Source organism: Saccoglossus kowalevskii, chromosome 17 (assembly GCF_978046115.1).
Source record: "Saccoglossus kowalevskii chromosome 17, keSacKowa6.1, whole genome shotgun sequence".
Classification (NCBI taxonomy): domain Eukaryota; kingdom Metazoa; phylum Hemichordata; class Enteropneusta; family Harrimaniidae; genus Saccoglossus; species Saccoglossus kowalevskii.
Window position 1 is genome coordinate 29458892 of NC_140657.1, and position 27341 is coordinate 29486232.

General features: G+C 36.1%; 2 protein-coding genes across 2 annotated transcripts; both read right to left on the minus strand.

The window, feature by feature from the left end:
* Window positions 1–16954: 16954 nt before the first annotated feature.
* LOC146733291 (uncharacterized) lies at window positions 16955–22676 on the minus strand. The gene is made up of 8 exons (XM_085492077.1): window positions 22565–22676; window positions 22254–22389; window positions 22008–22154; window positions 21803–21916; window positions 21511–21588; window positions 21336–21416; window positions 18126–18353; window positions 16955–17907 (listed from the first exon to the last, which is right to left on the minus strand). The coding sequence occupies exons 1-8, from the start codon at window positions 22580–22582 to the stop codon at window positions 17684–17686; spliced, it is 1026 nt and encodes a 341-aa protein (XP_085348203.1). The 5' UTR covers window positions 22583–22676; the 3' UTR covers window positions 16955–17683.
* A 2959-nt stretch (window positions 22677–25635) lies between these two features.
* LOC144364509 (uncharacterized) lies at window positions 25636–27099 on the minus strand. Its single transcript, XM_078014420.2, has one exon. It carries the CDS (start codon window positions 27097–27099, stop codon window positions 25636–25638), a length of 1464 nt encoding a protein of 487 aa, XP_077870546.2.
* Window positions 27100–27341: the final 242 nt, after the last annotated feature.

The window sequence follows — 27341 nt, forward strand, 5'->3', positions numbered from 1 at the left end:
TTTTATTTTATGAATTACCGCGAAAGTTGAAACTCGCAAATTGAAATCACTAAGTCATATTTTCCAAAATAGAGGGAATTACATTCGTATATTTTGTCTATGACCCTCTACTTGTAATTGTAGGTTGAATGTAATGTTTGAGCGAATCATTTAAAAACCCTGAAAGCAACCGTGATTAATGCAAATACCACCTACAACCATACAACAACAATCTATAATCTGTCCTTATATAATTGTTGCTGGGACAACACAGTTCTATAGAAAATAATTTACTGCTGAATGATGTTTTAAACACCACTTAGTTAAAAGTAGAAACTGCCCTCTACACATTGGTTTATCGTGGGGCGTGGGACTGAATGCTGGGACGGAGTATTCATTCATTATCTTTGGAACATATATAATAGTCTCACGCTTGTTATATTGTACCTGCTAGGATCTCACTGTAAGTTGTTGAATGGTTAGCAATAATGAGCAGAATTGTATCGACACGAGTAAAGTAAAAAATATATAAATGAAAAGTACAATATTTTTATATTTTGGCTGCATTAATGTACAGAATGTAATGCGTTTAGGGTACATTAGACTGATGTGCCTTGCACCATTTCGGTACAATATATACACGTATACACACATGCATGCCTTTACACATGCACATGCACTGAATTTAGTTCACTTGTACATTTGAGTGATGTCAATGCATTATTCCACCGTACTTTTGGAAACAATCGAGTAGAGGCAGCTTAAGACCCCCTATCTATTGTGTACACACTGAAAACAAAAAGCACACTTAAGGCACTAGACTATATTCGCAAAGCTGCTGGAAAATGGGTGCCTAGTAGAAAACGAAACGGATTATTTATAATTGAAATATACTTCATTTTAGAGTGATAAAATAAATACACATCCGATAGCAAGAACAATTTTATTATTTTTTCAATATATTACCTGCACTCAGTGCTGCGAGTGTCTGTTTGATTAACCGTAAAATGAAGCAACATCACAGTGGCGAAGCCATATTGATTTATACTTTGGTTTTGGATTGCTCAGTGTTAGCGAAATGGTAATGGTAAATTTTTTGTTATATATATCAGGTTCATTAGTTAAAAATATGCACAATTTTGTCGTATATCATGTGTTATCAGTGACTATGCCGTGTACTTTTGTTTTCATCGTGCAGATCACGCCAATGAATTGTACGTAAGCTGAGAGTATCAGAGGTCATAGGTTTGCTGTATAATGGCTGAATATAATGTGAGGGTTGACTGCATTGCTATATCAAGCAGGGGCTGGTTATATTTTATAACTTTTCATTTTGTCATGAATCTTAGCTGATTAGCAATATTCAGTCAGTGCCCATGCTTATATTGTTTGCGGCTAGTATTGTTCAAATCGGTACTGTATTTTGTTTTAGCCCAAGTTCAATTAGATATATTAGATATTTTTGTGATTTTATACAACGACTGTTTATTTCTGTTGACTATTCTCAATTTCAATTCTGAGGTAATTGTGCTTTTCTGTGTCGTCATTGTTTAGCTGTTATGTTTTATAACACTATTTGTTGTTTACGTGAGTCAGCTGTCAATGTGGAAACTTTGACTTCCATATGTGATAAGATATACAGGTTAATTATTTTCTTTTTTTCATTAAAACTAGAAATATATATAACTGTACAATACACGCCCCTTTTCGCTAACCGTAAATTCAGCAAACATGTAGCTTGGTACATATACTTTCAATAAATATGATCTTGTTTATACACTATTTAAACTTCAATTAAATCACCATAAACAGCTTATAGTCTTTATCACCGTTTATTATCTGAAATAGACAAATCACATTCATTTCAACCCAAAACTGGTCAGGTTTGTGTATTATCCCACAGCATATATGTACCAACTTTCATTAACATTTCATGATTGGGACAGGACAGGGAAGATACACACCATTCCTTAGAATTAGATACAATTTATGAATGAGCTATAATAAAGCACAAATCATCAAATCATAGGACACAAAAATTGCTGCCATATATTCCAGTCAAAGTCCAAGGGTTCGATATAGATCAATATTTTTGTAAGAAAGCCTCTTAAAAATATTTTTTGTGTTAAATATTGTCTTTCAAAATTGATTCCATACGTTGAATTCTAAAAGAAGAATCCTATACGTCGATCACTTTTACATGTACCATACATGTACTGCAGTGTCGGACGAATTGTTATTATTTCGTTGTAGGATTATTTGGTTCTGTTCTACATGCCAATTTACCGTCCCCTTGTCACCACGTACTACTTTCGGGCATCCTTCATTTTTTATTACTGTATCCATTCTGGGATAATTGTTCGTCGTATACGCCCTCAACCACGTGATGTACCGTGAATATCGTACCCGTCCAGACGCGCGTTGTTGCCGACGTCTTAAGCGTATTCTGCTACGTAGATTTACCCCTCTGGATCAAGAATAAGAAAGATAAGTCTCACCGTTTACCATGTTGACTGTATTTCCGGTGCATCCACCTGTATCGATGCAGTTGTTCAGAACTTCTCAATTCACCTTCAAAGTTAGCAGCATGGTGTATATTGCTTTTGAACTTGTGTCTATACAGTCCAAAGCCGTTTCATGTGTAGTATTCTAATTATAAATTCATGCTGTAGCTGTAGTACACTTTTAATCTTAACCTGAGTGAGAATTACTCAGTGGCGGATTTAGGCGGGGGGGCACCCCCCCCCCCCCGTTGAAAACTTTATTCAATTCGTTTTTGTATAATATAAAAAAATCCTTAACTTAGTCTGGCGATTTTAAAGTTTGGACCCCCCCCCCATAAAAAATCCTGTATCCGCCCCTGATACTGTATCAAAAGGCACGCCCTTTCAGCCACATCTGTAGTTGAGCCGCACGGCACTAAAGACAGAAGGGCTGAAAAACGCTCCGTCGTAATAACGAGATATTTTATTTTTCTCGAAAAACGAACTTCGCTACATCGTAATAACGATATATATATTTTAATTTTCACAAAGCGTGGCCCCGAGAAGCTTCCGTACATTTGGCAATTCAGAATGGTAATTAATTAAAATTATTCAAATAAACCACCTAGTGTATATAAATGTGTTGTGTAATCGAGAATTTTGAATGTGTAGCGGATTTCTATGTTATTATAAACGAGACGAGATGGGACAATCACTTGTTTACAACAGCAAGAGACGTACTCAGACCTCCTGTTGTATATTAATAGAATATATTACTGAATTTAAATATACCCAGTATACACAAAGACTGGGTAGTCTACTGACAAGAATTTCAACCAATCAGCAAAGAATAGTAGGTGTTATATTTGTAAGAAATGCCTTGTAATGTGGGATGCCATGTGGTATATATGCTGATTGTGGCACCAATGCAAGATAGTTTTTATATCGAATAAAGAGGGATGATGGGTGATGGTGAGAGCGACAGCTGATAAATGATCGTATCTTTGGTTCACCTGTTGAGAAAAATAACTACGATCTAGATACGACCAATACCTTATTGATCTGAGATGAGCATTTATTTATGACTAGCGAGGCACGTTCAGCTTTTAGATCTACAGTTTCCATGACCACTGAGGGTGGAACGAAGATTTTAATATAGCAACTGGTTTTAAATTAATGAACATTTGAAAAAAAAAATGTTCTCTCAAAGGTCATTAAAACATCTTTCAAATAATTTTTATTGTAAAATTATTATAATTTGCTTATTATTTATTTATTTTGTTTGTTTGTTATTACTTTTTGTTATTGTGTTGTTCCCAAATGCCACATGAAATATCACAGGAAATCAGACTCGACCAGCTCTAAGCTATTTTCTGATTTCCTTTTCGCCCCAATTAACATACTTTTAAACTTTATTTATTCATATATTCTTTATTATATATATTTTGTATATATTTCTAATTTATTATATATTCATTTTTATAATTTTTATGATGTTATCAATACCATGTAAAATTATTACTTGTTGAATAAACATTATCTTCTCAATATTCGTTAATGCCTTTACGATACAAAAGTGGGAACGAAGATGTGTCTTTGAACCATTTTCCGGGAAACAAGTTAACAAAATGTCACGGAAAATGGTAAAATTTGACTATTTTGATGGCAGAATTTTGCATTGTAACTTGGGATGAACAACTCATATCATTATCAATATGAAACCTGACATTTAAAGAAATCCACTCAATTGAGCTTAAGATGTGATAATAGTTATCCATTATGTAAAGTTCCTTCTCATGTGTGCGTAACTATCCCTGTTGTGCACAATGTCACAGATCCGAGGATTGGCCACGCACGCTGGAGGACACAATAAATGGTGATGACAATGTGCATACAATTAACTAAGCTCTTTGTATTCTCTAAACCTCATCAATATATATTTATGGCACAGTTCTAGAAACCGTAACTACACACGAATTGGTGACGTCACAAAATAATGTCCTTCAATCGGGGTCGTTTGCTCGGTATATATGAATTGGTATATACAAATTACAATAAAGAATGATACTTAAGACATTACACATAAAGTAAAACAAATCACGTGACAATATAATGATAATAACGGTAATAAATCATAGCTTAACAGTTGAACAGAACGATCATATCAGTGGGGTCACGCACTTCGTTGCAAAATGGCCGTGTGGTTGAAACTGGGTCATGACGTGACGGGTGAGGAAGACATCATTAAGCGGTGGTTGCATTACGGTATAGGAAACATGGGAAATGAAAAACCGCCCAATACAAACACCAAAAGTTCGAATCCCATTAGATACTCACTCACTGGAACCGAAGCAATCGTTTTGGCTTTCCCGTTCAACTAATCGGAACATTGAAGTAGTTGAAGTAACAAAATGAACACCACTCAACAACCAACCATAACAAGTAAACAAAGACATTTTGTTATAAAGTTTCACAATTAAATCAAATATCCAATGAAACCAGTATATTTACTTCATTACTTTAACAACTTGCAATGATGGAAGTTCTTTACACCTGAATAAGTCTTAAATATTTGTCCACACATTTCTTTTCACAATTTAATAACTTATAATGGTGGCAATTAATTAAATTTGACGTGTCCACACCAAAATAAGTCTCAAATATTTGTTGAGACATTTGTTCTCTCAATTTAACAACTTGTATTGGTGGAAATTAATTGATAAAGACTTTTTAATGGTGGGAATTAATCAAACGCGAGTTGTTTACACCAAAATAGGTCATAAACATATGTCCACACATTTATTTTCACAATTTAACTATTTGTAATGCTGGAAATTAATTAAACGCAACTTGTTTAATCATTTGACATCATTGCAACTCACCAGCAGACAGTCACAAGAGAGTATCATTATTGCACTACAATTATTAACACTAACGTGTCTTGGCATTAGGTTTAGGGGTCGGGTCAGGTATAGTCAACGCAAAGGGCAAACAACAAATTGGTTGAGGCTCAAGATGTAAACTAACAGGTTATGGGGCAAACATATAGTTTACACAAAGAGAAAACACCAAATTGGCAATATTATTGACAATTGTGACTCAATAATGGAAATATGTAGTATATCTTTATATATATATACACACACACACTATATGGTCTCATCAAATGCAAAAAAAAGCAGTCAGTCAATTATGGTCTTGTGTGTCACTGCGCAGCGACCAGGAGAACCCGGGTTCAATTCACATCTCTGCCATTTCTCACAAACACTAATTTGCAATAAAGCTAAGTATTACACGAAATTATTTATTTCTGTGACTGACTACCCATATGGTTCAGTGGATTCGAATCCACTGGTTAGAATGACTTTTTGAATGCTAGTGAAGACACTCGTAGTACAGTGGACAAGACAGTGCGCTGGAAACTCAAAGACTGCAAGTTTGAATCACGGACTGAATACCCCTACAAAGAACGTTAAAGACATATACAGCTTCAGTATATCATAGCTGACGTAGCGGGCGTCGCACACGCAGTACGAACACAGTTGACAGCTGAAAATCACATGCAACGCAACGGACACGAGGTTCATTGCTGCTCTCCAATTGTATTGACCCCCTAAGGATTGCTAATTCTCCCTTTCTAACTCTTGCCCCCCCAAATAAATATATCGCCCCTTTTAGAATATATTGACCCACAAATTAATGATTATTCATGAGCACAGAAACTGCCACGTCACGAATAAATTAGCATAATTTTAAACAATTTGCATAAAGTGTCTCCTGGAACTATGCCGTGACGCATGATTTGCCTGCCAAGTATGTACAAAATCGACCAAGACCCCCCCAAGCTGTACTGGTGAAAAGTTACCTCAACTTTAAGGGCAAATTTCCCAGTAATGAAAAAAGACATAAAAAAACAGTAACTTTGCAATAGTAACTGTGTACCCACACCCAAGCTGAATCAAATTAGCTGTTTTTTTAGAATTGTAGGAAGAGATACTTTAGACAAAAAGCTATTCAAAATTTTTTTACTGTTGTTTGGCAACAGTGGCCCGATATTTTGCCATATTTTACCACCTAACTAGCGTGAAGGTGTGAATTCTGATTATGCTCACTATTTATAAGTTTAGTTGCAATATATTACTAATTGTCATAATAATTTTGTATTTATGGTTAATCGAATGTCATAAACATTTTCCTTAAGGATAAAAACTCATTCACAGAAAAATAGGTTATTGCAAGTATACTGAAATTAAAGTATGGTATGAAAAACCATGAGTGTAGTAGTTTCTTAGGGGAAGGGCAAAATTAGGTGCTGGTCCACTCGTAAACCCAATCTAGGTGAGGAAACTGACAAACCAAACCCTGAATGCATACACCTATGAAATTTCTACTTCTCTGAATATGGCAGTCCACCAAATTGTCTAAAATATAACTGCTGTCATTGTTTTGAAATGTCGTTTCTTAATATGTTGATCCCACAGATGATTATAGCTTATTTCATGTACAAAATATAACTTTAATTATTGATTTTTTTGGCTGGATCTGCCATTAAATGCAATATTACACAAATCATTATGGATAAATGACTACCCTCTCCATGAATATGATAGAACTGAATTACTGACTCCTAGGACTCAGTTATCTGATCTTCATGTAAATGCTGCTCAGAAGCTATTACAGCAGCAGTTTCCTTCTATTAGTGGATTTCAAGATACTTTACTTTCTCAGAACAATCAATTTCTTCTTATTACCTCAGTCTGTCCAAATACTATTCACTAGTTGAGCACATTGGGTTGCTGTGTCTAGTGTAGGGAATGAAATCTCATTCTACGACAGCATACCATCTAGTGTTCCAGCAGCAGAAGTACATAACCAAATTGTCTGTATGTATCGATGCTTTGAAACTGAAAGTTACATTAAGGTATGCAAGCCACAAACCCAACGACAGTTAATAGGCTCTAACAACCATGGTATTTTTGATGTTGCTGTTGCCAATTCATTATGTCTTGGAAACAAAACAAAATTGCCATATATGATTTTTTTATCAAAATAAAATGCGACAGCATTTTGTCTCATGCCTTGAGGTCAATCAATCCCAAGGATTCAAAATGTAACACACTCCAGAAAAACGGATAAAGTTTTTAAGACAAAGCTCTACTGTTCCTGTCGTTTTGCCATAGAATGATGGTATGATACGTCGTCAATGTTTTCAGTGGTATCACAGATGCGTAGGTACTGTTCACAGGAGCTGCAAGTCCTTGGAGTGCCAGGACTGTTTACAAAAATGCATCTCTGTGATTTTTTTGGCTTGGCCGATTTCTCTTAAACTTGGCAGGTAGGTCACACCTTCACCCTAGTTATAAGGACAAATCTGAAAAATTTGTTTGGCCCACCGTTGCCATAGCAACAGCCAAAAAACTGATTTTTGGATAGCTTGTGCCCAGATGATTGTGTTTCAAGGAAAAGTCGAAAATGTCGCAACATAAAATGAACAAATCAGACAAAAATCGTAAACGCTGAATTTAAAATTGCTCCTTATCACTCATCATTAACAACGCTTAGGCAAAAAAATCTTGTGTTTTCAGTAACGGGCCCCCAAAAGATAGGGCAAGGTTTTTTTAATGGATTTCCGCAAGTCTGTGTATAGTCTATTCACTATGTTATTGTAGCATTGCATAATAATAGTCTGATTAACTAGCATAGCACTACTTAGAAAAACAAAAAAAAACTTTTATTTTTGTACCAACGTCATACAATAGGATATTTGGAATTATCTTTAAAAAAAAATTAAACCAAAAACATTTTGGTGTAAAAACAAACTTTCAATCTAATGTTTTTGTTTTAATCAACTGTAAAATACAACCTACCAGTAATCTTGTTATGAGAAATTTTAGGTCGAGTATTTTCAGTCAGTTGAGTTTTAAATATGCATTAAAATACTGTAATAGTTGACAAACTAAAAAAATTAAAATGAAAAAAATACAATGTATTACCATGTTTCAAAATTACTGTTTTCAAAAAATAGAATCTACTGACTGCTAATAAAATAATTATTTTGTCACACTGCATGATGGATACTGAGGACACAAATCACAGGAAGTACACATGCTGCCATGCTGAGTTGTTTTTTCAGGGAGCTTTCTTCTGCAGCTCTGGGTTTTCAAAATTCCGGAATCTTTTTTTTGCATCATGCCTTTTATTGATGGTGATGTTCTGCGTTCGACATCGTAAACACTGAATTTAAAATTGCATTTCATATAACCGACAATAATATTGACCTTTTAATGAGAGAATCAGTTAGTCATTCGATAGATTTAGTTCGGACACCAAGAGACAACAAGATGGTGGAGCAACAGCAAAGGTGACAGATTGAATTGAATCGACAGTGTCCGGATGTATGGACGTATGATGATCACCTTTACATTTCCTACAGGTGAAGCGTGAACGGCACTGTTTTACACCATATTTGCCTAAACAATTAAAACAGAGTTTATTATGTCTGCCAATGTCTAAGCGGGATTCACGTGTACTTACGGTTTGGCAATCGTTCAACGAATGCTGGCTTTTACAGTAGCTGCAGGGTCGCGGAATAAATCGTGATTTTGCTGATCGAGTTGCGGATTTACTGTAGTGTTGAGTTGTGGGAGGCAGTGAATTTGATCCATGGTTGGCGGTCGTCGCTGGTGGGTTTGAAGGGCTGTGTTGAGTCGAACCGTGAAACGCGGATATTTCATGGCGGTTGTTTTGAATGGCCTGCGTCACCATGTTGAACGCGGTGACTGATGAGGGGTACGTGTCCGGGTTGAGAATATTGTTTTCATGTCTGACGTTGAGAACACGTATTTCTTGAAGCATGCATTTACTTAGCCCTGCGTACAGTACTGTGTGTACGGGGGCGCGTTCGGTTGATAGATGTCCCCACCACAGCCCTGCGTACCTCCATAGGCAAAGTCCGGGACTTTGAAAAATATAAATTTTTTAATGAAATAACATGCCAAGGTACCAAAAATGATGATCGATCACCAGATATATCCAGAACTCCCAGTTCGTAGTCCAATTGTGGATGAGATTGGCTACTTTGCCCTAAAAACAAACACATTCTCTTGCGTGAATGAAATTAAAAATGGCGGCGTTTGGTGGATAATTCCTCCGGTACCTACGCGTTTACATTTTGTCCGTCTTTACTAGTCGCTTTTTAAAGACATTTCAGTTTCAGTTGAAAATTGGTGGTTGGAACCGTAGATATTTAATATGTGATTCCTCGGGGTTGACCATATCTATCGTGTAACAAGTGGAATGCGAGTTTGTAGTTCTCGGCGGTGCACAAGTAGAGCGCTGCTGATTTCGCTAAGCATTCTGGGTAATTCTATTAGAAAACGTGTGGGGAAGGTTTTAAATCAATGTATCAAGAAAGAAAGAATGCACCCATTGACTGCCTAAATGAACTTTATTCTCTTGAAAACATACAGATATATCACAAATAGCTAACCTAGAATAAGTGAATGGCATCCTTATTCATGGATTTTGTAATTTCTGGACGACATACGCCTCACCATGGCATAGGCTCATCAAGCCTTAAGGCCGGATCAGCCAATCATATATTGCAATTTTGTTTTGTTTCCAAGACATAATGAATTGGCAACAGCAACAGCAAAAATACCGTTGTCATTGGGTTTGTGGCATGCATACCTTAATGTAATTTTCAGTTTCAAAGCAGCAATATATACAAGCAATTTGGTTCTGTACTTCTTCTGCTGGAGCACTAGATGGTATGCTGTCATAGTATGAGATTTCATTCCTTACACTAGACACAGCGACCCAATGTGCTGAACCAGTGAATAGAATTTGGACAGACTCTAAGGTAATAGGAAGAAATTGATTGTTCTGAGAAAGTAAAGTATCTTGAAATCCACTAATAGAAGGAAACTGCTGCTGTAATAATTTCTGAGCAGCATTTACATGAAGATCAGATAACAGTCCTAGGAGTCAGTAATTCAGTTCTATCAGATTCATGGAGAGGGTAGTCATTTATCCATACTCGATTGTGTAATATTTCATTTAATGGCAGATCCTGCCAAAAAAGGTCAATAATTAAAGTTATATTTTGTACATGAAATAAGCTATAATCATCTATGGGATCAACATATTAAAAGACGACATTTTCAAAACAAGTTATATTTTAGACAATTTGGTGGACTGCCATATTCAGAGAAGTAGAGATTTCATAGGTGTGTGCATTCAGGGTTTGGTGCGTCAGTTTCTTCACCTAGATTGGGTTTACGAGTGGACCAGCACCTAATCTTGCTCTTCCCCTAAGAAACTACTACACTCATGGTTTTTCATGGCATACTTTAATTTCAGTATTCTTGCAATAACCTATTTGTCTGTGAATGAGTTTTTATTCTTTAGGAAAATATTTATGACATTCGATTCACCATAAATACAAAATTATTATGACAATTAGTAATATATTACAACTAAACTTATAAATAGTGAGCATAATCAGAATTCACACATTCAATCTAGTTAGGTGGTGAAATATGACAAAATATCGGGCCACTGTTGCCAAAACAACAGCCAAAAAACAAATTTATGAATAGCTTCGTGCCTAAAGTATCTCCTCCTACAATTCTAGAATTAAAAAGCTCGGACATAGCTAATTTGATTAAGCTTGAGTGTGGGTACAAAGTTACTATTGCAAAGTCACTGTTTTTGTATGTCTTTTCTTCATTACTGAGAAATTTGCCCTTAAAGTCTTGGTCGATTTTGTACATACTTGGCAGGCAAGTCATGCGTCAGGGCATAGTTCCAGAAGACTTACCTCCCTACTTTATGCAAATTGTTTAAAAATATGCTAATTTATTCATGACATGACAGTTTCTGTGCTCATGAATAATCATTAATTTGTGGGTCAATACATTCTAAAAGGGGCGATATATTTATTTGGGGGGGCAAGAGTTAGAAAGGGAGAATTAGCAATCCTTAGGGGGTCAATACAATTGGAGAGCAGCAATGATCTTCGTGTCTTGCTGTTGCATGTGACTTGCAGCTGTCAACTGTGTTCGTACTGTGCGTGCGACGCCCGATTCGTCGGCTATGATATACTGAAGCTGTATATGTTTTTAACGTTCTTTGTAGGACTATTCAGTCCGTGATTCGAACTTGCAGTCTTTGAGTTTCCAGCGCACTGTCTTGTCCACTGTACCACGAGTATCTTCACTAGTATTCAAAAAATCGTTCTAACCAGTGCATTCGAATCCACTGAACCATATGGGTAGTCAGTCAAAGAAATAAATAATTTCTTGTAATACTTTATTAGTGCAAATTAGTGTTTGTGAGAAATGGCAGGGATGTGAATTGAACCCGGGTTCTCCTGGTCACTGCGCAGTGACCCACAAGACCATAATTGACTGACTGCTTTTCTTATATACTACATATTTCCATTATTGAGTCACAATTGTCAATAATATTGCCAATTTGGTGTTTTCTCCTTGTGTAAACTATATGTTTGCCATAACCCGTTAGTTTACATCTTGAGTCTCAACCAATTTGGTGTTTGCCCTTTGCGTTGAATATACCTGACCCGACCCTAACCCTAATGCCAAGACACGTTAGTGTTAAAAATTGTAGTGCAATAATTATACTCTCTTGTGCACTATTTGCTGGTGAGTTGGTCTGATGAAATTGTTTGCATGTATCTGTTGATCGACTTATTTAGCTGATCAGCAAATGGTTGTGTTATATCTGTCATCGTCTAGGCCCATGCGAGGTTCTGGACGGAACTTGGTTCAGTGATTTGGAACTAATTACGATATAACCGTCGCTATTCGGACTACTATTTCTGACAGTTGGTATTCGATGTTACTAATATAGTGAACGTTTAATGAAAAGATATGACGTGTTCAGTACTTAGTGTGATTGGCTGTATGAATGAAGTTTACGCCCTAGAGTCATTATACTTCTTTGTAATTGGTTAAGGTTTTGAAAGTGAATAAAGTTGTTTTAGTTGGTCTTGGGAGAAAACCACGACAGACGCAGTCTTGGGGCAGTCTAGAGGAGAGTCTTGGTCCAGCCTTGCGATAGTCTTGGGGACTGTTCCCCAGGGCGCTGTGTCTTATAGAGTGCTCGACTGACAGACTAAGACGAGAGTTGAAACGTATTTCGTTGTGTGTGTCTTATTTGACTGTAAAGCTTAAGTGACTTTCCCGATAGATAGAGAGACGAGACGAGATTCCCCCCTGGTACGAGATATAGAACTCAGAGGAGAAGAATTTTCCCCTGATATTGGAATGATGTCAAATGATTAAACAAGTTGCGTTTAATTAATTTCCAGCATTACAAATAGTTAAAATGGGAGAACAAATGTCTCAACAAATATTTGAGACTTTTTTTTGGTGTAGACACGTCACATTTAATTAATTGCCACCATTATAAGTTGTTAAATTGTGAAAAGAAATGTGTGGACAAATATTTAAGACTTATTTAGGTGTAAAGAACTCGTGTTTGATCAACTTCCATCATTGCAAGTTGTTAAAGTAATGAAATAAATATATTGGTTTCATTGGAAAGCCAAACCCGGTTCCGGTGAGTGAGTATCTAATGGGATTCGAACTTTTGGTGTTTGTATTGGGCGGTTTTTCATTTACCATGTTTCCTATAACATAATGCAACCACCTCTCCGTTTTATTGTGATTTTGTGAGTGCTTAATGATGTCTTCCTCACCCGTTACGCCATAACCCAGTTTCAACCACACGGCAATTTTGCAACGAAGTGCGTGATTCCACTGATTATATGATCGTTCTGTTCAACTGTTAAGCTGGGATTTATTACCGTTATTATCATTATATTGTCACGTGATTTTTTTACCTTATGTGTAATGTCTTAAGTGTCTTTATTGTAATTTGTATATACCAAATCGTATATACCAACGTAACGTCGTCAATTCGTTTGTAGGTACGGCTTCTGAAACTCTGCCTTGTGTCCTCCCGCGTGCGTGGCCAATCCTCGGATCTGTGACATTGTGCACAACAGAGTACGTTATGCACACATGGGAGGGAACTTTACATAATGGATAACTATTATTACATCTTAAGCTCAATTAGGTGGATTTCTTTAAATGTCAGGTTTCATATTGAGAAGTTGTTCATCCCAAGTTACAATGCAAAATTCTGCCATCAAAATAGTCAAATTTTATCATTTTCTGTGACATTTAGTTAACTTGTTTCCCGGAAAATGGTTCAAAGACGCATCTTCGTTCCAACTTTTGTGTCGTAAAGGCATTAACGAACATTAAGAAGATAATGTTTATTCAACAAGTATTAATTTTACATGGTATTGATAACATCATAAAAATTATAAAAATGAATATATAATAAATTAAGAATATATGAATAACTAAAGTAAAAAAGTATGTTGATTGGGGTGAAAAGGAAATCAGAAAATAGCTTAGAGCTAACTTAAAGGCATTTGGGAACAACACAATAACAAAAAGTAATAACAAATAAAATAAATAAATAATAAGCAAATTATAATAATTTTACAATAAAAATTGTTCGAAAGATGTTTTAATGACTTTTGAGAGAAAATATTTTTTTTTCAAATGGTATACTGTTCATTAATTTGAAACCAGTTGCTATATTAAAATCTTCGTTCCACCCTCAGTGGTCAAAGAAATTGCATTGGTGCCACAATCAGCATATATACCACATGGTATCCCACATTACAAGGCATTTCTTACAAATATAATACCTACTATTCTTTGCTGATTGGTTGACATTCTTGTCAGTAGACTACCCAGACTTTGTGTATACTGGGTATATTTAAATTCAGCAATATATTCTATTAATATACAACAGGAGGTCTGAGTACGTCTCTTGCTGTTGTAAACGAGTGATTGTCCCATCTCGTCTCGTTTATAATAACATAGAAATCCGCTACACATTCAAAATTCTCGATTACACAACATATTTATATACACTAGATGGTTTATTTGAATAATTCAATTAATTAACATTCTTAATTTCCAAATGTACGGAAGCTTCTCAGGACCACGCTTTGTGAAAATTAAAATATATATACATGTATATATCGTTATTACGATGTAGCGAAGTTCGTTTTTTGAGAAAAATAAAATATCTCGTTATTACGACGGAGCGTTTTTCAGCCCTTTCTTTAAGGGCGCGCCTTCTGATACAGCCATTATACAGCAAACCTACGCCCTCTGATACTCTCAGCTTACGTACAATTCATTGGCGTGATCTGCACGATGAAAATAACAAAAGTACACGGCATAGTCACTGATAAAACATAGATGATATAAAATGGCAGAGAAATCAAGTCTCGTTCATTATAGAAAACTTAAAACAAATTTAAAATATTGCGAGAAATATTTAAATTCTTTATTTAACTTCAAGGGCACCCAATTAAAATTCAAGGCAAGATCCTGCACTCTTGGTTTGGCATATGAGAAAAAGAAATGGGCAAACTTGGATAATAATGATTGTATCTGTCCATGTTGCAAACAGGAACCTGAAACACTGGAGCATTTCATATTACATTGTGAATGTTTCTCAGCACAGAGAAAAACCCCAATGGAAGGGATTGAAATGCTCCTATGTAACAAAAATGAAATAAATTTACATAAAGACTTCATAGCAAACAAAGAAGTGCTATGTTTAATCCTGGGTGACAGTACAAGGCAGTATAATTCAGTCCTGTGTGACGAAATTGATACTTTTACATAAAATGTCTTAGTTGATGCCATGGAGAGTAGAAAGAAGTATACAGATAATATTTAATATGTTTCCAGTGTACTTCTTATATTTTAGTTTTCATATTTTTTTGCTATTTTTAGATGTTTTTGTTGTTGTTATATTTTGTTATCTCAGTTCATGTAACTTAGTTTCTTTTTGTCTATCAAAAGTGTTTTCATTAGTCTTTCAGTGAAATGTATTTTTTTATTTGGTGCAGCTCCTAATTTACATAGTGAGCACCTGTTACAAAAGGGAAGCAATAAATAAATAAATAAAATAATATACGACAAAATTGTGCATATTTTTAACTAATGGACCTGATATATATAACAAAAACTCTACCATTACTTTTTCGCTAACACTGAGCAATTCAAAAAAAAGTATAAATCAATATGGCTTCGCCACTGTATGTTGCTTCATTTTACGGTTAATCAAACAGACACTCGCAGCACTGGGTGCAGGTAATAATTTGAATAAATAATAAAATTGTTCTTGCTATCGGATTTGTATTTATTTTATCACTATAAAATGAAGTACACTTCAATTATAAATAATCCGTTTCGTTTTCTACTAGGTACCTGCACCCATTTTCCAGCAGCTTTGCAAATACAGTCTAGTGCCTTAAGTGTGCTTTTTGTTTTCAGTGTGTACACAATAGACAGGGGGACTTAAGCTGCCTCTACTGGATTATTTCCAAAAGTACGGTGGAATAATGCATTGACATCACTCAAATGTACAGGTGAACTAAATTCAGTGCATGCGTGCATATGCATGTGTAAACGTGTATATATTGTACCGAAATGGTGCAAGGCACATCAGTCTAATGTACCCTAAACGCATTACATTCCGTACATTAATGCAGCAAAAATATAAAAATATTGTACTTTTCATTTATATATTTCCACCTCACTCGTGTCGATACAATTCTGCTCATTATTGCTAACCATTCAACAACTTACAGTGAGATCCTAACAGGTACAATATAATAAGCGAGTGACTATTATATATGTTCCAAAAATAATGAATGAATACTCCGTCCCAGCATTCAGTCCCACGGCTCACGATAAGCCAATGTGTAGAGGGCAGTTTCTACTTTTAACTAAGTGGTGTTTAAAACATCATTCAGCAGTAAGTTATTTTCTATAGAACTGTGTTGTCCTAGCAACGATTATTTAAAAAACAGATTATAGATTGTTGTTGTAAGGTTAAAGGCTATAGGTGGTATTTTCATTAATCACGGTTGCTTTCAGGGTTTTTAGATGAACTGCTAAGACTGACAAACATTACATTAAACCTACAATTACATGTAGAGGGTCACAGACAAATTTGCGAATGTAATTCCTTCTATTTTGAAAACAAAAACATATTTTTCAGTGTGACTCAGTGGTTTCAATTTCAGATTTTCAACTTTCGTGTTTAGTTTATAAAATAAAATGGTAGACCGCTATTTTTTGTAATTGGGTCCCTCGACTTATTGGTTCAATGGACACTGTACTTTCTCTGTCCAATGACACTTTGTACAAGTCAATACTACTTTGTGTATGTCATGGCCAGACACAGTGAAGTACCCCATAAAAAACTAAAATGGATACAATTAATAAATTACTTGTAATGTAAATTCGGCTTACTGATCCTCACTGTGCACAACCTACATAGCAAATTGATATAAAATAAGTTTGGAACAACGGCATAAATGTCATGCTAAAGAAATTGGAAATTTAAGAAAAAACACTGAAACGTTCCAGAGACAACGTCGATGTTTTCTTTTTGACTGTAAAAATAGAACTTTAGCATTTACAATTACATCAGCAGATATTATTAATCCGTGACCTGGTATTTTTGTTTTATTTTTATTGTAATCACCAACTGTTTATGTCGAAGCAAATTAAGTAGCAAACAGTGCGTTAGATTACAGGGAGAGACAGTAAGTATTTGAATTAACAGAGTAACTACTAATGAGTCTGAACAGTTACATACATGTACGACCATGGAAACTCAAACATATGCAATATTCAAGAGTGTTACTACCAACGCAAGTCATCCGTTGGATTTGCCTGAGTGGCGTGTAAACTGGTTTGTTTCAAGGCGACATCTTTTATAAAATCAAGGTGCGTATACAATGTTCAATTTCAATCAATGTGCGAATGCAAGCTATATACGAAGGAGATTGCATGGTTGAATTATAGTATAATACATTTTAGTCTTACATCAAGCTACAAAGATAGAAAATTAAATTCAATTAGAAGTATTATTCAAAAATACAAATATGCAGACTAACAAGAAAGGGTGAGAATACAAATGTGGAAAACCACTTAGTAATGAACAGCCTGCACTATGGGATGGTCAATATACATGTATATTTGAATTTTCAATTGTGAACGTATTTTGTCACTTTAGAAATTTAGTAAATTAGAATAATTAGTTTTCGAATTCGAAGGTATTTTCCTCCTTATACCACGTTACTCAATTTATAACATCATGGGAGCAAACACTTCTATTTCACACATATGTAGGACAACTGGTGTTTCGGTTTTGTCAACAGTAACATAGCGACCGAGCGTATTTTCATCACATTCAAATGAAATCGTCGCTTGCAACGCAGTAGCTTGGTCTATCGCTGAACCGCACTGAATAGCGTCCACCTCGTCAATAGTATTAGTAATCAGGACAACTGCCGTCTCTATTTTGTGACCTGTATACAAAAAAGGTTACACATTTATAATATGTTGAATGGACATTCAGTGTATTTCGCAGATTGTATAATGTTCAAGTATTGTTTATATATAATTTATTTGACAAGTGATGGAATCTACTGCATATACTAGTAATACTGAGATACATTTCTTCGTCTTTTCTTCAGTATCCCGTCGCATTTGAAGGGTAAGACTGTGGTTATCATAGAGGACTTACTACAACAATCTTGTCTGTTAGTGATAACTACTCGTGAAATACAGTGTATTTCTGCCAAATCTACTCTCCACCATGGCTCGTTGTACAAGCCACTTGTGTGACTGCAACTATTATCTAACCAATTTCCAGATTTGTCGCCATCAACCGCATGTTCTGCTATTCCGTTTTCGTTAGCTGTACTACTTTGTGTGACTGTTTTCCCCAATGCTATATTTACCAGTTCACCTTCTGTTATCGAAGAAGACAATATATACAATATATATGGAATGATATGTACAAATCAATATTACATACAATCATGAAATGAACATTCAAATAAATAAAATGTTTCTGTTGACAGCACATCGATGTTTTATTCTGTGTGGCTAACCTGTCCAAACACAAATAAAGACGTTACGCAATACAAACACACTTACAACTCCTAATATGTGGTTGCTGTATGGTAGTACTATGAGAGTATTACGAGGATACTGCAAAGTATGCACGAAGACAGTACGGCGGAAGTATGGACCGACCGAGTACTGTCCGAGCTTAGAACAGATTTTACGAACAGATTTAGCGAACTTCTTTGTGTTGGGTCCGGTCAAACCCTGGGGGCAGCCATGTTTGTTTTTTATTATTAGAGGACGCTTACACGTGTAATCGTTTTATATTTTGAATTCGCGTTTCCTATTTTGGTAGAATGAAAATACCCCATAAAATACCGCAAAATTACGGCACGCTGTAACTTATAGCGTGACGGTGACAGATGTATAATAATATATATTATTTGTGGAAACGCTTCTTATAAAGTCTGCAATGCTAATAAGATTTAGATTGCAACACTTCTACGCCAATACGTTATCATATAGGCAAATGTTTTGTTTAAATGTATGTTTTTCAGAGATCGATTCTGACCTTTTCCTACACGCTTTAAAACAGAGATTTAACAAATTTTAACTACAGATCATATTAAACTTTAAGAAACGGGAGATGTAATTATCAATTTATTTATATAACGAATTACTTGACGTACACTAAAGATTTATACGGGCATTTAAGGTAGCGATGCAGTTTACCTGACAGGTATTTCAATTAATTAATTAGGAAACCAAGATGACCTCCCTTGTCCACAAAACTATATATTTTCGGAAAGCTTATTGTATGAATTTTAAAGTTTTGTTAGTATTTTATTTTTATGGACACTGTAGTTTGAAATATGCACAAAAATGTGCTTTTTTGGTCAAAAGTGATTTAAAAAAATTAGCTTCTAAACCATGCTTCTGTTTCCTGTCAAAATTGGTTTATGGGTACATCTGTTTACCATGAAGAAAGTGCCGTCTTGAAAACTGTCTACCAGTTGTCAATTTTGTAGGGCAGCAGCTCAAATTTCACTACTTCAAGTTTATGCATAAATTAACACCCAGGGTAGTTGTCTGTACGATTGCTGTAACACTATTCAACTACAAACAATGCCCGACGGCGTTTTGAAGATAAACACATTGTCAATCATTTGTGAAAATTTCACAAGTTCTGGAATGTGCACTAAAAAGAAGCTGAGATAATTGCTAATTTGCATAACAATTCACTCAGTAAGAAGTTTGCTAATGCTCATAATTAAAATCGCTGTTACAGTTTCAAATTTAAATGTATTATCGTTTTGTAAAAAGTTAAATACAGTGCATAATATGGAGAACCCGTCATTTCTTTTTTTCACCATGTTTTTTTTAATTATTTATGTACAGCCTTGCTAAATCTTGCTAAGCATCAAAAGAGATAATGTTTGCACCTGTTATCTATATTTTAAAATCGTTTTTTTGAGTATGTTCCACTATTCACAATTCTACAAAATTTCAACAGTCTATAGCCAAGACTTTTTGGATAATAAAAAGCAGAAAGAAAAAATTCACTCCCAAGTGCCCACGAACCTGCATCTCTACCTTAATTATAATATAAACTGATAACTATCCTAACCTAGGGATATGGTTTATATCCCCGAGTTATGCTCATTTAACACTGAACTACAAATGTCTGAAAGATGCCACAGGGGTCGCCCTAATGTCACACCGGACTTCACTTCACCTTGGTGATGTAATGTGTTGAAGCCAATTAACGATTGGTAACAATAAACTGTGTAAAGTTTGACTGCATTGTTCCACGGGGTTGCTGCTCAATATTTGGCCCAATAACAAGGGTCCACTATTTGGGTGACCCTGAAATCTGATGAGCGGATCCACGTACCGCCATAGCCAAACCCGGCGTTCAACATTGTAATCTGAAGTGAAACCGAATGAAAACCTAGTTGAAAAGGTTCGATACCCAGCTTCTGAAACAGCCTTCGCCGGTTACTTTAAATTCGCTGGGGGTGATGACCTCCACACTGGTGGCTGTATTGACCTCAAAAGCACCATTGCTTGACACTAGTTTGGAACTTGAAGGCACCGAAAATTCCCACACTCACACTAGTTAGCTTTCAGTTATTATATATACTATGGCATATAGAGATTTTTTTATTTAAAAAATATTTATATAAAGATTATTGAATGTTGTTTCTCCCTCTTATAGCGTGACCATTACCGGTATTGTGGTGTTTGTTCTGTGTTTTTTCCGTCGGGTGCACTGAACTATCCCTTGGAGGGGTGATACTACGAGAGATGAGAACTATATCAAGGATGAGTGTTGCATCTAATAAACTATGGTTACACTTAGTTCATGTGAGATGTTTTTTTGTGTAATATTGACCAGTTTGCATTCTTGTTTCTATTAAATGCATATGTATATAGTTGGATTAAACTGTATTGGTGCCCATCAATCTAAATTAACCCTGTTTTACAAGAATTGTGTATTGTGTTTTGGGGTAATATTTGACCTGATATCGTGCCCACCCGCCTGTACAAAATAATAGAATTGAATTGTTAAATACATTTAAGTACATGACAATGTAGTTTTCGAGTGTGCTTTGTGTGTATGTTCTCTGAGTTTATACAAAAAAAAGAAAAGGGGTCTTAAACCGTCTTTACTGCATTGCTTACAAATGTATGCAGATAATCATAGCTTGGGGAAAGGCTCAGTTGACGAAAGCAGTGAAAATAGCCCAACTAAAATATATATTGTCATGGCACCTGTATGGTAAATTCGCCTTTTAATACACACTAGTTATACTTGAACAAGATTATCATGCACGGACAAATCATATGATATTGCATAATGGGATTTTCAAATGGTTCTTACCTGCTGAACAATCACATGTGAATGAACCCGCTGGTTCATTGATACAAACACCACCAAAACATATATCATAGTTCCAGCAGTCTACAGACAAATATATATTAGTTACTGCTCTGAGTAGCAGCAATGAACGACGATTCGTCATATTTAAAATATTCCACAAAAATAAATAACTTACAATCGCACCAATATCCATTGAATAGGTCTACGCAGAGAGCGTCATTATGACATGGATTTGACTGGCACTCATTTGTTTCTGTAAAAGGCAAATGCAAGCTTATTGAACAAATATTTGTCCCACTCAAGGTAGAACTATTGTCAGGTAAAAAGATATCAACATAAAAGGAATGAGTGTTGTTTTGACATATTTGATACTGATCACTAAGTGTCATATCGAAAATATCAGGATATATATATATATATATATATATATATATATATATATACGTTATTTTCTAGATTGTGCTTACCAATCTCGCAGTGAAAACCTTCATACCCGTCACTACATTGACATTCATAGCCATTTATTCTATCGTCACAAGTACCGTTCATTTGACATGGGCTTGATATGCATTCGTCTGTATCTGCCGAAAATGTAAGAACATTCCAATTAACCACAGTACTTTCTGACTACGTATGTAGAGACTATTATCAAGCGACTGAAACATTACATACCTTCCTGGCATGTCGCTCCATGATAACCATCAACACAATCACAAGTAAAGACATCCATTGAACCGCTACAAGTACCACCATTCAGACATGAGTCATCTAAGCACGGACTGTATGTCGAGTTCATCTGAAGGGTTGTCATATTGGCTTCTGTCGAAGGAAAAATGAGTAACAATGACAGTACATCAGCCATTTAGTTTCGAACATTTGAAAAATGGAGAGAGAACTAGTAGAATTGTTTTACATTACCTGTTGTATTGAGGAGTCCATCATATTTTACATTTGTAAGACCAATTGCTATTGCCAGAGATGCGACTCCAAAACCAAATAGAACTCCAAGTATGATAAATTTTCGACGCCGGTTAAATGTACTTCTTTCGTCATTCTATTGTCAAACAAACACATGTTGTAATCACGCAAACGTACAGGTGTACTGTATTTCATGTGCTATGATGTACAAGGCGCATCATCTCAATGTATTCTAAACTCTCTACATGCAAGCAGTATGATATGTACTTTTCATTAACAATATAAAATACATTTATTTTCTATCTTCTCACCTTATCTCTAGTCGGCATAATTCTGCTAGTGATTGCGGATCATTCAACAGCGAAATACTCGACTTCAGACTGCATACGACATAACAAGTGATGATATGTTGCAAGACATGGTAATATACGTTTGAAATATAATGAACTGACTATCTACTCCGCCCATGTTGCGTAGGAACAAGGATTATTATATATTTGTGTTGTAATGCTGGAGGGTAGGTGATATTTTTTATTCATTGCAGACAGCGTCAGTTTAAGTAGGCTGTGATACTGCTTTACAGAGCAAGCCTTTGAAGTTACCGTTGCTTTCAACTGAAAATGTCATTGTAGAGGAGCGGGGTCTCAGACGAATTAATTCTTTTTTATTTAGTCGGCTGTATTCTGAAACAGGGACTAATAATTCTGTGTATGTGCGTGGATGTGCGCATTTCCCGGTAATGCCTTGACCATTTGGTTATGAGGTCATATAAATACAGCTCAAGCATGTCCAAACAAAAAAACTCGACTACCAATTATTTGTAATCCTGATTAAAGTACAACAGGCAAGAATCCCATAATGGGCATATGCAAACTTGGACAATTAGATGCTAGATGTTTCACTTTGTTGGGATGGTTCCCTCTAAATTAAAATTGGACAATGTTATAGTGTAATGACTGGGTACATTAAATTTACATGTCGTTGCTACCAGTTAGTAATAATGGTTCTTTGTGTCACTTTGTTTAGAAAATAATTTGGCACAAAACGCTGCTTTTATGAATTACGGAAAAAATAAGTGAAAGATAGTTCATTGAATTATGACAACTGCTGCTGACACGTTAATGGTGATTTATCACTTTTTCACCAAAATTGCCCGTTGGTTAGCCGAATTAAATTGAATAAAAAAAAATACACTTCATCGCTAGGTGGCGCTATACTAAATTAATAGAGTGCCATAACACTGTCTTTGGCGGCAACATTCCGGCCCTCTAAATGTTGAGTAAGATACAAAACATTTACAAATATTTATATAAAGCCAAATACTTGTCTAGCAGGGAGAGGTTCCAGTACATCACCTGCAAGTGAATCCTCAGCATTCACTTTCATTATGGTGTTAAGATAAATATGTCATTGAATCATTGATCTGCCTCTAAGATCATGCAAAGCTTATCTACAGGTCGGAGAAGCGATGTCATCCTTGTCTTTACTCTAGCAATTCTAACAAGTCCTTTGTAGTCTTGCATGACTTCACGAACTCTACCCATAGGCCATGAATTTCTGGGTGCATTGTTATCAACAACTAAAACAATATCCCCTACTTAGAGATTTCTTCGGGGCGTTGTCCACTTCTGGCTTGTAGTAGCAGTAAATATTCCCTTGTCCATCTCTTCCAAAAGACATCTGCCAAATACTGAACCTGTCTCCATCGATGTTGGACATAGCAGTCACTTTTGTTGAATATTCCTGGTGATGGTAATTGATTAGCCTGTAGTAGCAATAGATGGTTGGGAGTTAGGGCTCCCAGATCGTTAGGATCTTCCGAAACCTTGCTGATTGGACGACAGTTCACAATAGATTCAACTTCGCAAAACAATGTTTGCAGTGACTCGTCATTCAGGTGTATCATCTGCTCTCTGAGCAGTGAATATAGGATCTTTCAAATGGTGCGGATTTGGCGCTCCCATATGCCACCAAAATGGGACCCTGATGGAGGATTGAATTGCCAACTTATGTTCCTTTGGCTGAGTACTTCACCGATTTTGGCTTGATTCCAATTATTGACTGCCTCACGCAACTCCCTTTCATCTCCCACAAAGTTGGTACCATTATCTGATTGAAGGAGCCTGATCTGTCCTCTTCTAGCAACAAATCTTCTGATTGCATTTATGCATGAATCAGTATCCAGTGAGTGGGCTAATTCTAGATGGATAGCCCTGATATTCATACAGGTGAATACAACACCATATCGTTTAACTGTGGTTCTGCTTCTCTTAACCTCTATTGGACCAAAATAATCTACTCAAGTGTTTGTAAAGGGTGGATCACCTGTAGTTAGTCTATCCTTTGGCAGGTCTGCCATCATCTGTTCCCCAATTTCTGCACGATAACGTTGACAGATTACACAATGGGAAAGTATCTGCCTGACTGCCGAGTTGGCATGAAGAATCCAAAATTTCTGTCGCAATGCAGCTAATACTGAATTTCTTCCCAAATGTCCAAGGGCTCTATGTATATCTTGAATGATCATGCTCGCCAATGGTGACTCCTTTGGTAATAGAATGGGGTGCTTCATATCATATGGCAACATAGCCCGGCCCAAGCGACCACCCACTCGACGAAAACCATCCTTCATAACTGGGTCAAACTTAGAAATCCTACTGGATTTTCTGACTGGTTGACCCTTTTGAAGAGTGCTGATTACTTGGGGGAAATGTTTCTGTTGTTCATATCTTATGATTGATGTTTCTGCTAAATGTAATGTCTCAGGGGTCAGAAAACTCACTTTGACATAATCTTTGGCTTTCATCATAGCCTTGTACTTCAAGCTCTTCATTTTTTCTTCAACAAGCAACTCCAGTTTTATGGTATTTGGTTCTGATTTGTTCAGGTTTTCTCTGTATTCCCTGCGCTGTGAAACCCAATGCTTTAGATTTTGAACACCCTGTATGATCCAACCAGTCATCTTCTTCAACTTCTTCTATTCAGAAGTATGTGAAAGGAGCCTATCTATCACTGTAGTTGATTCTTCAGTGGCCATAACATTAACGTCGCCTTTGATTTCTGGATCATTATCTGGAATACCTCTAGATATATCTGCATTCTTAGGCCATTCTGATTTTGACTTCCATAAGAACTCTGGGTCATGAATCCATCTCTTATTTTGAAGAAGTTTGTCCATTGTCATTCCCCTTGACACATCATCAGCAGGATTTGAGTTGGTATCAACATACCTCCAATAAGCTGATTCAGAACCTTCTCGAATAATTGTAATGCGGTTTGCAACAAAGGTTTTAAACCGTGTGGTTTCATTGGCACAGTACCTCAGTACTGTCAGACTATCTGTCCAGAAGAAAGTGCTGTCAATTGGGTAATCTAATTCTTGCTATAATTTCTGATTGACACGAACAGCTAGTGTTGCTGCAGTGAGTTCCATCCGGGGAATTGTAGTTTTCTTCAAAGGGGAGACTCTTGATTTCGCCATCAGTAGGGAACAATGTGTCTGCCCTTCTGCATTAGTAAGACGTAAATAGGATGCTACCCCATATCCTTTCTCGCTGGCATCAGAAAAGTTGTGTATTTCATATAATTTCACTTCACCAAACTCTGGTGGTTCAAGACATTGCTCTACAGAAAAGTTCTGCAATTGATGTAAATCTGAGAGCCATCGCTGCCATCTTAATCTTTCTGAAGGTGTTATATCTTCATCCCATCCAGTGTTGCGATAACACATGTCTTGTAGTAATATCTTCGCTGGTAGAATGAAGGGTCCAGCAAGCCCAAGAGGGTCATAAACAGAGCTTACAATGGACAATATACCTCTTCTGCTATAAGGTCTAGCTTGTATCATGGTCTTGAATCCTAGGGTGTCATGCTCTGCTGACCAATATACTCCCAGTGCTCTCTCAAGTGGTAAGTCGTCTGAAACCAAATCAATACCTTTTACTTCTTTGGCTCGTTCATCAATAGGAATCGTTTCCAGCACGGTTCGACTATTACTTATCCACTTTGTAAGATGAAACCCACCATACTGGCAAGCATCTGCAAGACCTTTAACTAGACTAATAGCTTTGTCCACGGATTCCACTGACAGGAGACAATCATCTACATAACAATTTCTCAGTATTGCATTCACAACTTCTGATGAGAACTGGTCTTCATTATCTTGTGCTGTTTTGCGCAATGCCATATTTGCACAACTAGGTGATGATACAGCACCGAATAGATGCACGACCATCTTGTATACTTCTGGTGGTTTCTCTAAATCTCCATTAGGCCACCAATAAAAACTCAGGCAATCACTATCTTCTTGTGGCACTCTCACTTGGTGAAACATTGCTTCAATATCTGACATTACAGCTATGTCTTCTTGCCTAAATTTGAGAAGCACACCAAGTAGATTGTTGGTGAGATCCGGACCTTGTAGTAAGTAATCATTCAGGGACACTCCCTGATATTTTGCCGAGCAGTCAATTACAATTCTAATCTTGTCAGGTTTTTTAGAATGGTAAACCCCATGATGGGGAATGTACCAAATCTTTCCACCATCTTTATATAACTGCTCTTCTGGAATCTTCACTGCATGTTCTTTATGTATTAAGTCATTCATGTAGGTCTTGTAATCCATGTGAAACTTTGGATTTCTTTGCATTTTCTTCTCTATGGCTTTCAACCGCTGCATAGCTTGGCTCTCATTATTTGGTAATCTTACAGTATCATCACGAAACGGCAAATTAATTTCATAATGACCATCAGAATGCTTGATTGTTTTATTTATTTTCTCAATGAACTTCTTATCTTCTTGAAATGGCTCTTTCTTATCGTCTATTACACGTTCTGGAAAATCCATATTGATAGAGCGCTTAACCATCACTTGAGCTCTTCCATTTTTTTAATAGCGATAGCCTCAGTTCTGTGGACAGTGAACTCTTCTTGTTCACTATCTGTGCTACGTACCAGATTCCAAATTGCCCATCCCAGACGGGTCCTAGTTGCGTATGGACTACCACTTGGTCCAGTTATCGTTTGCAGTGGTGTATAGGCATTAGCAACTGCATTGCCAATCATGAGTCCGACTTTAGCATCGATCTT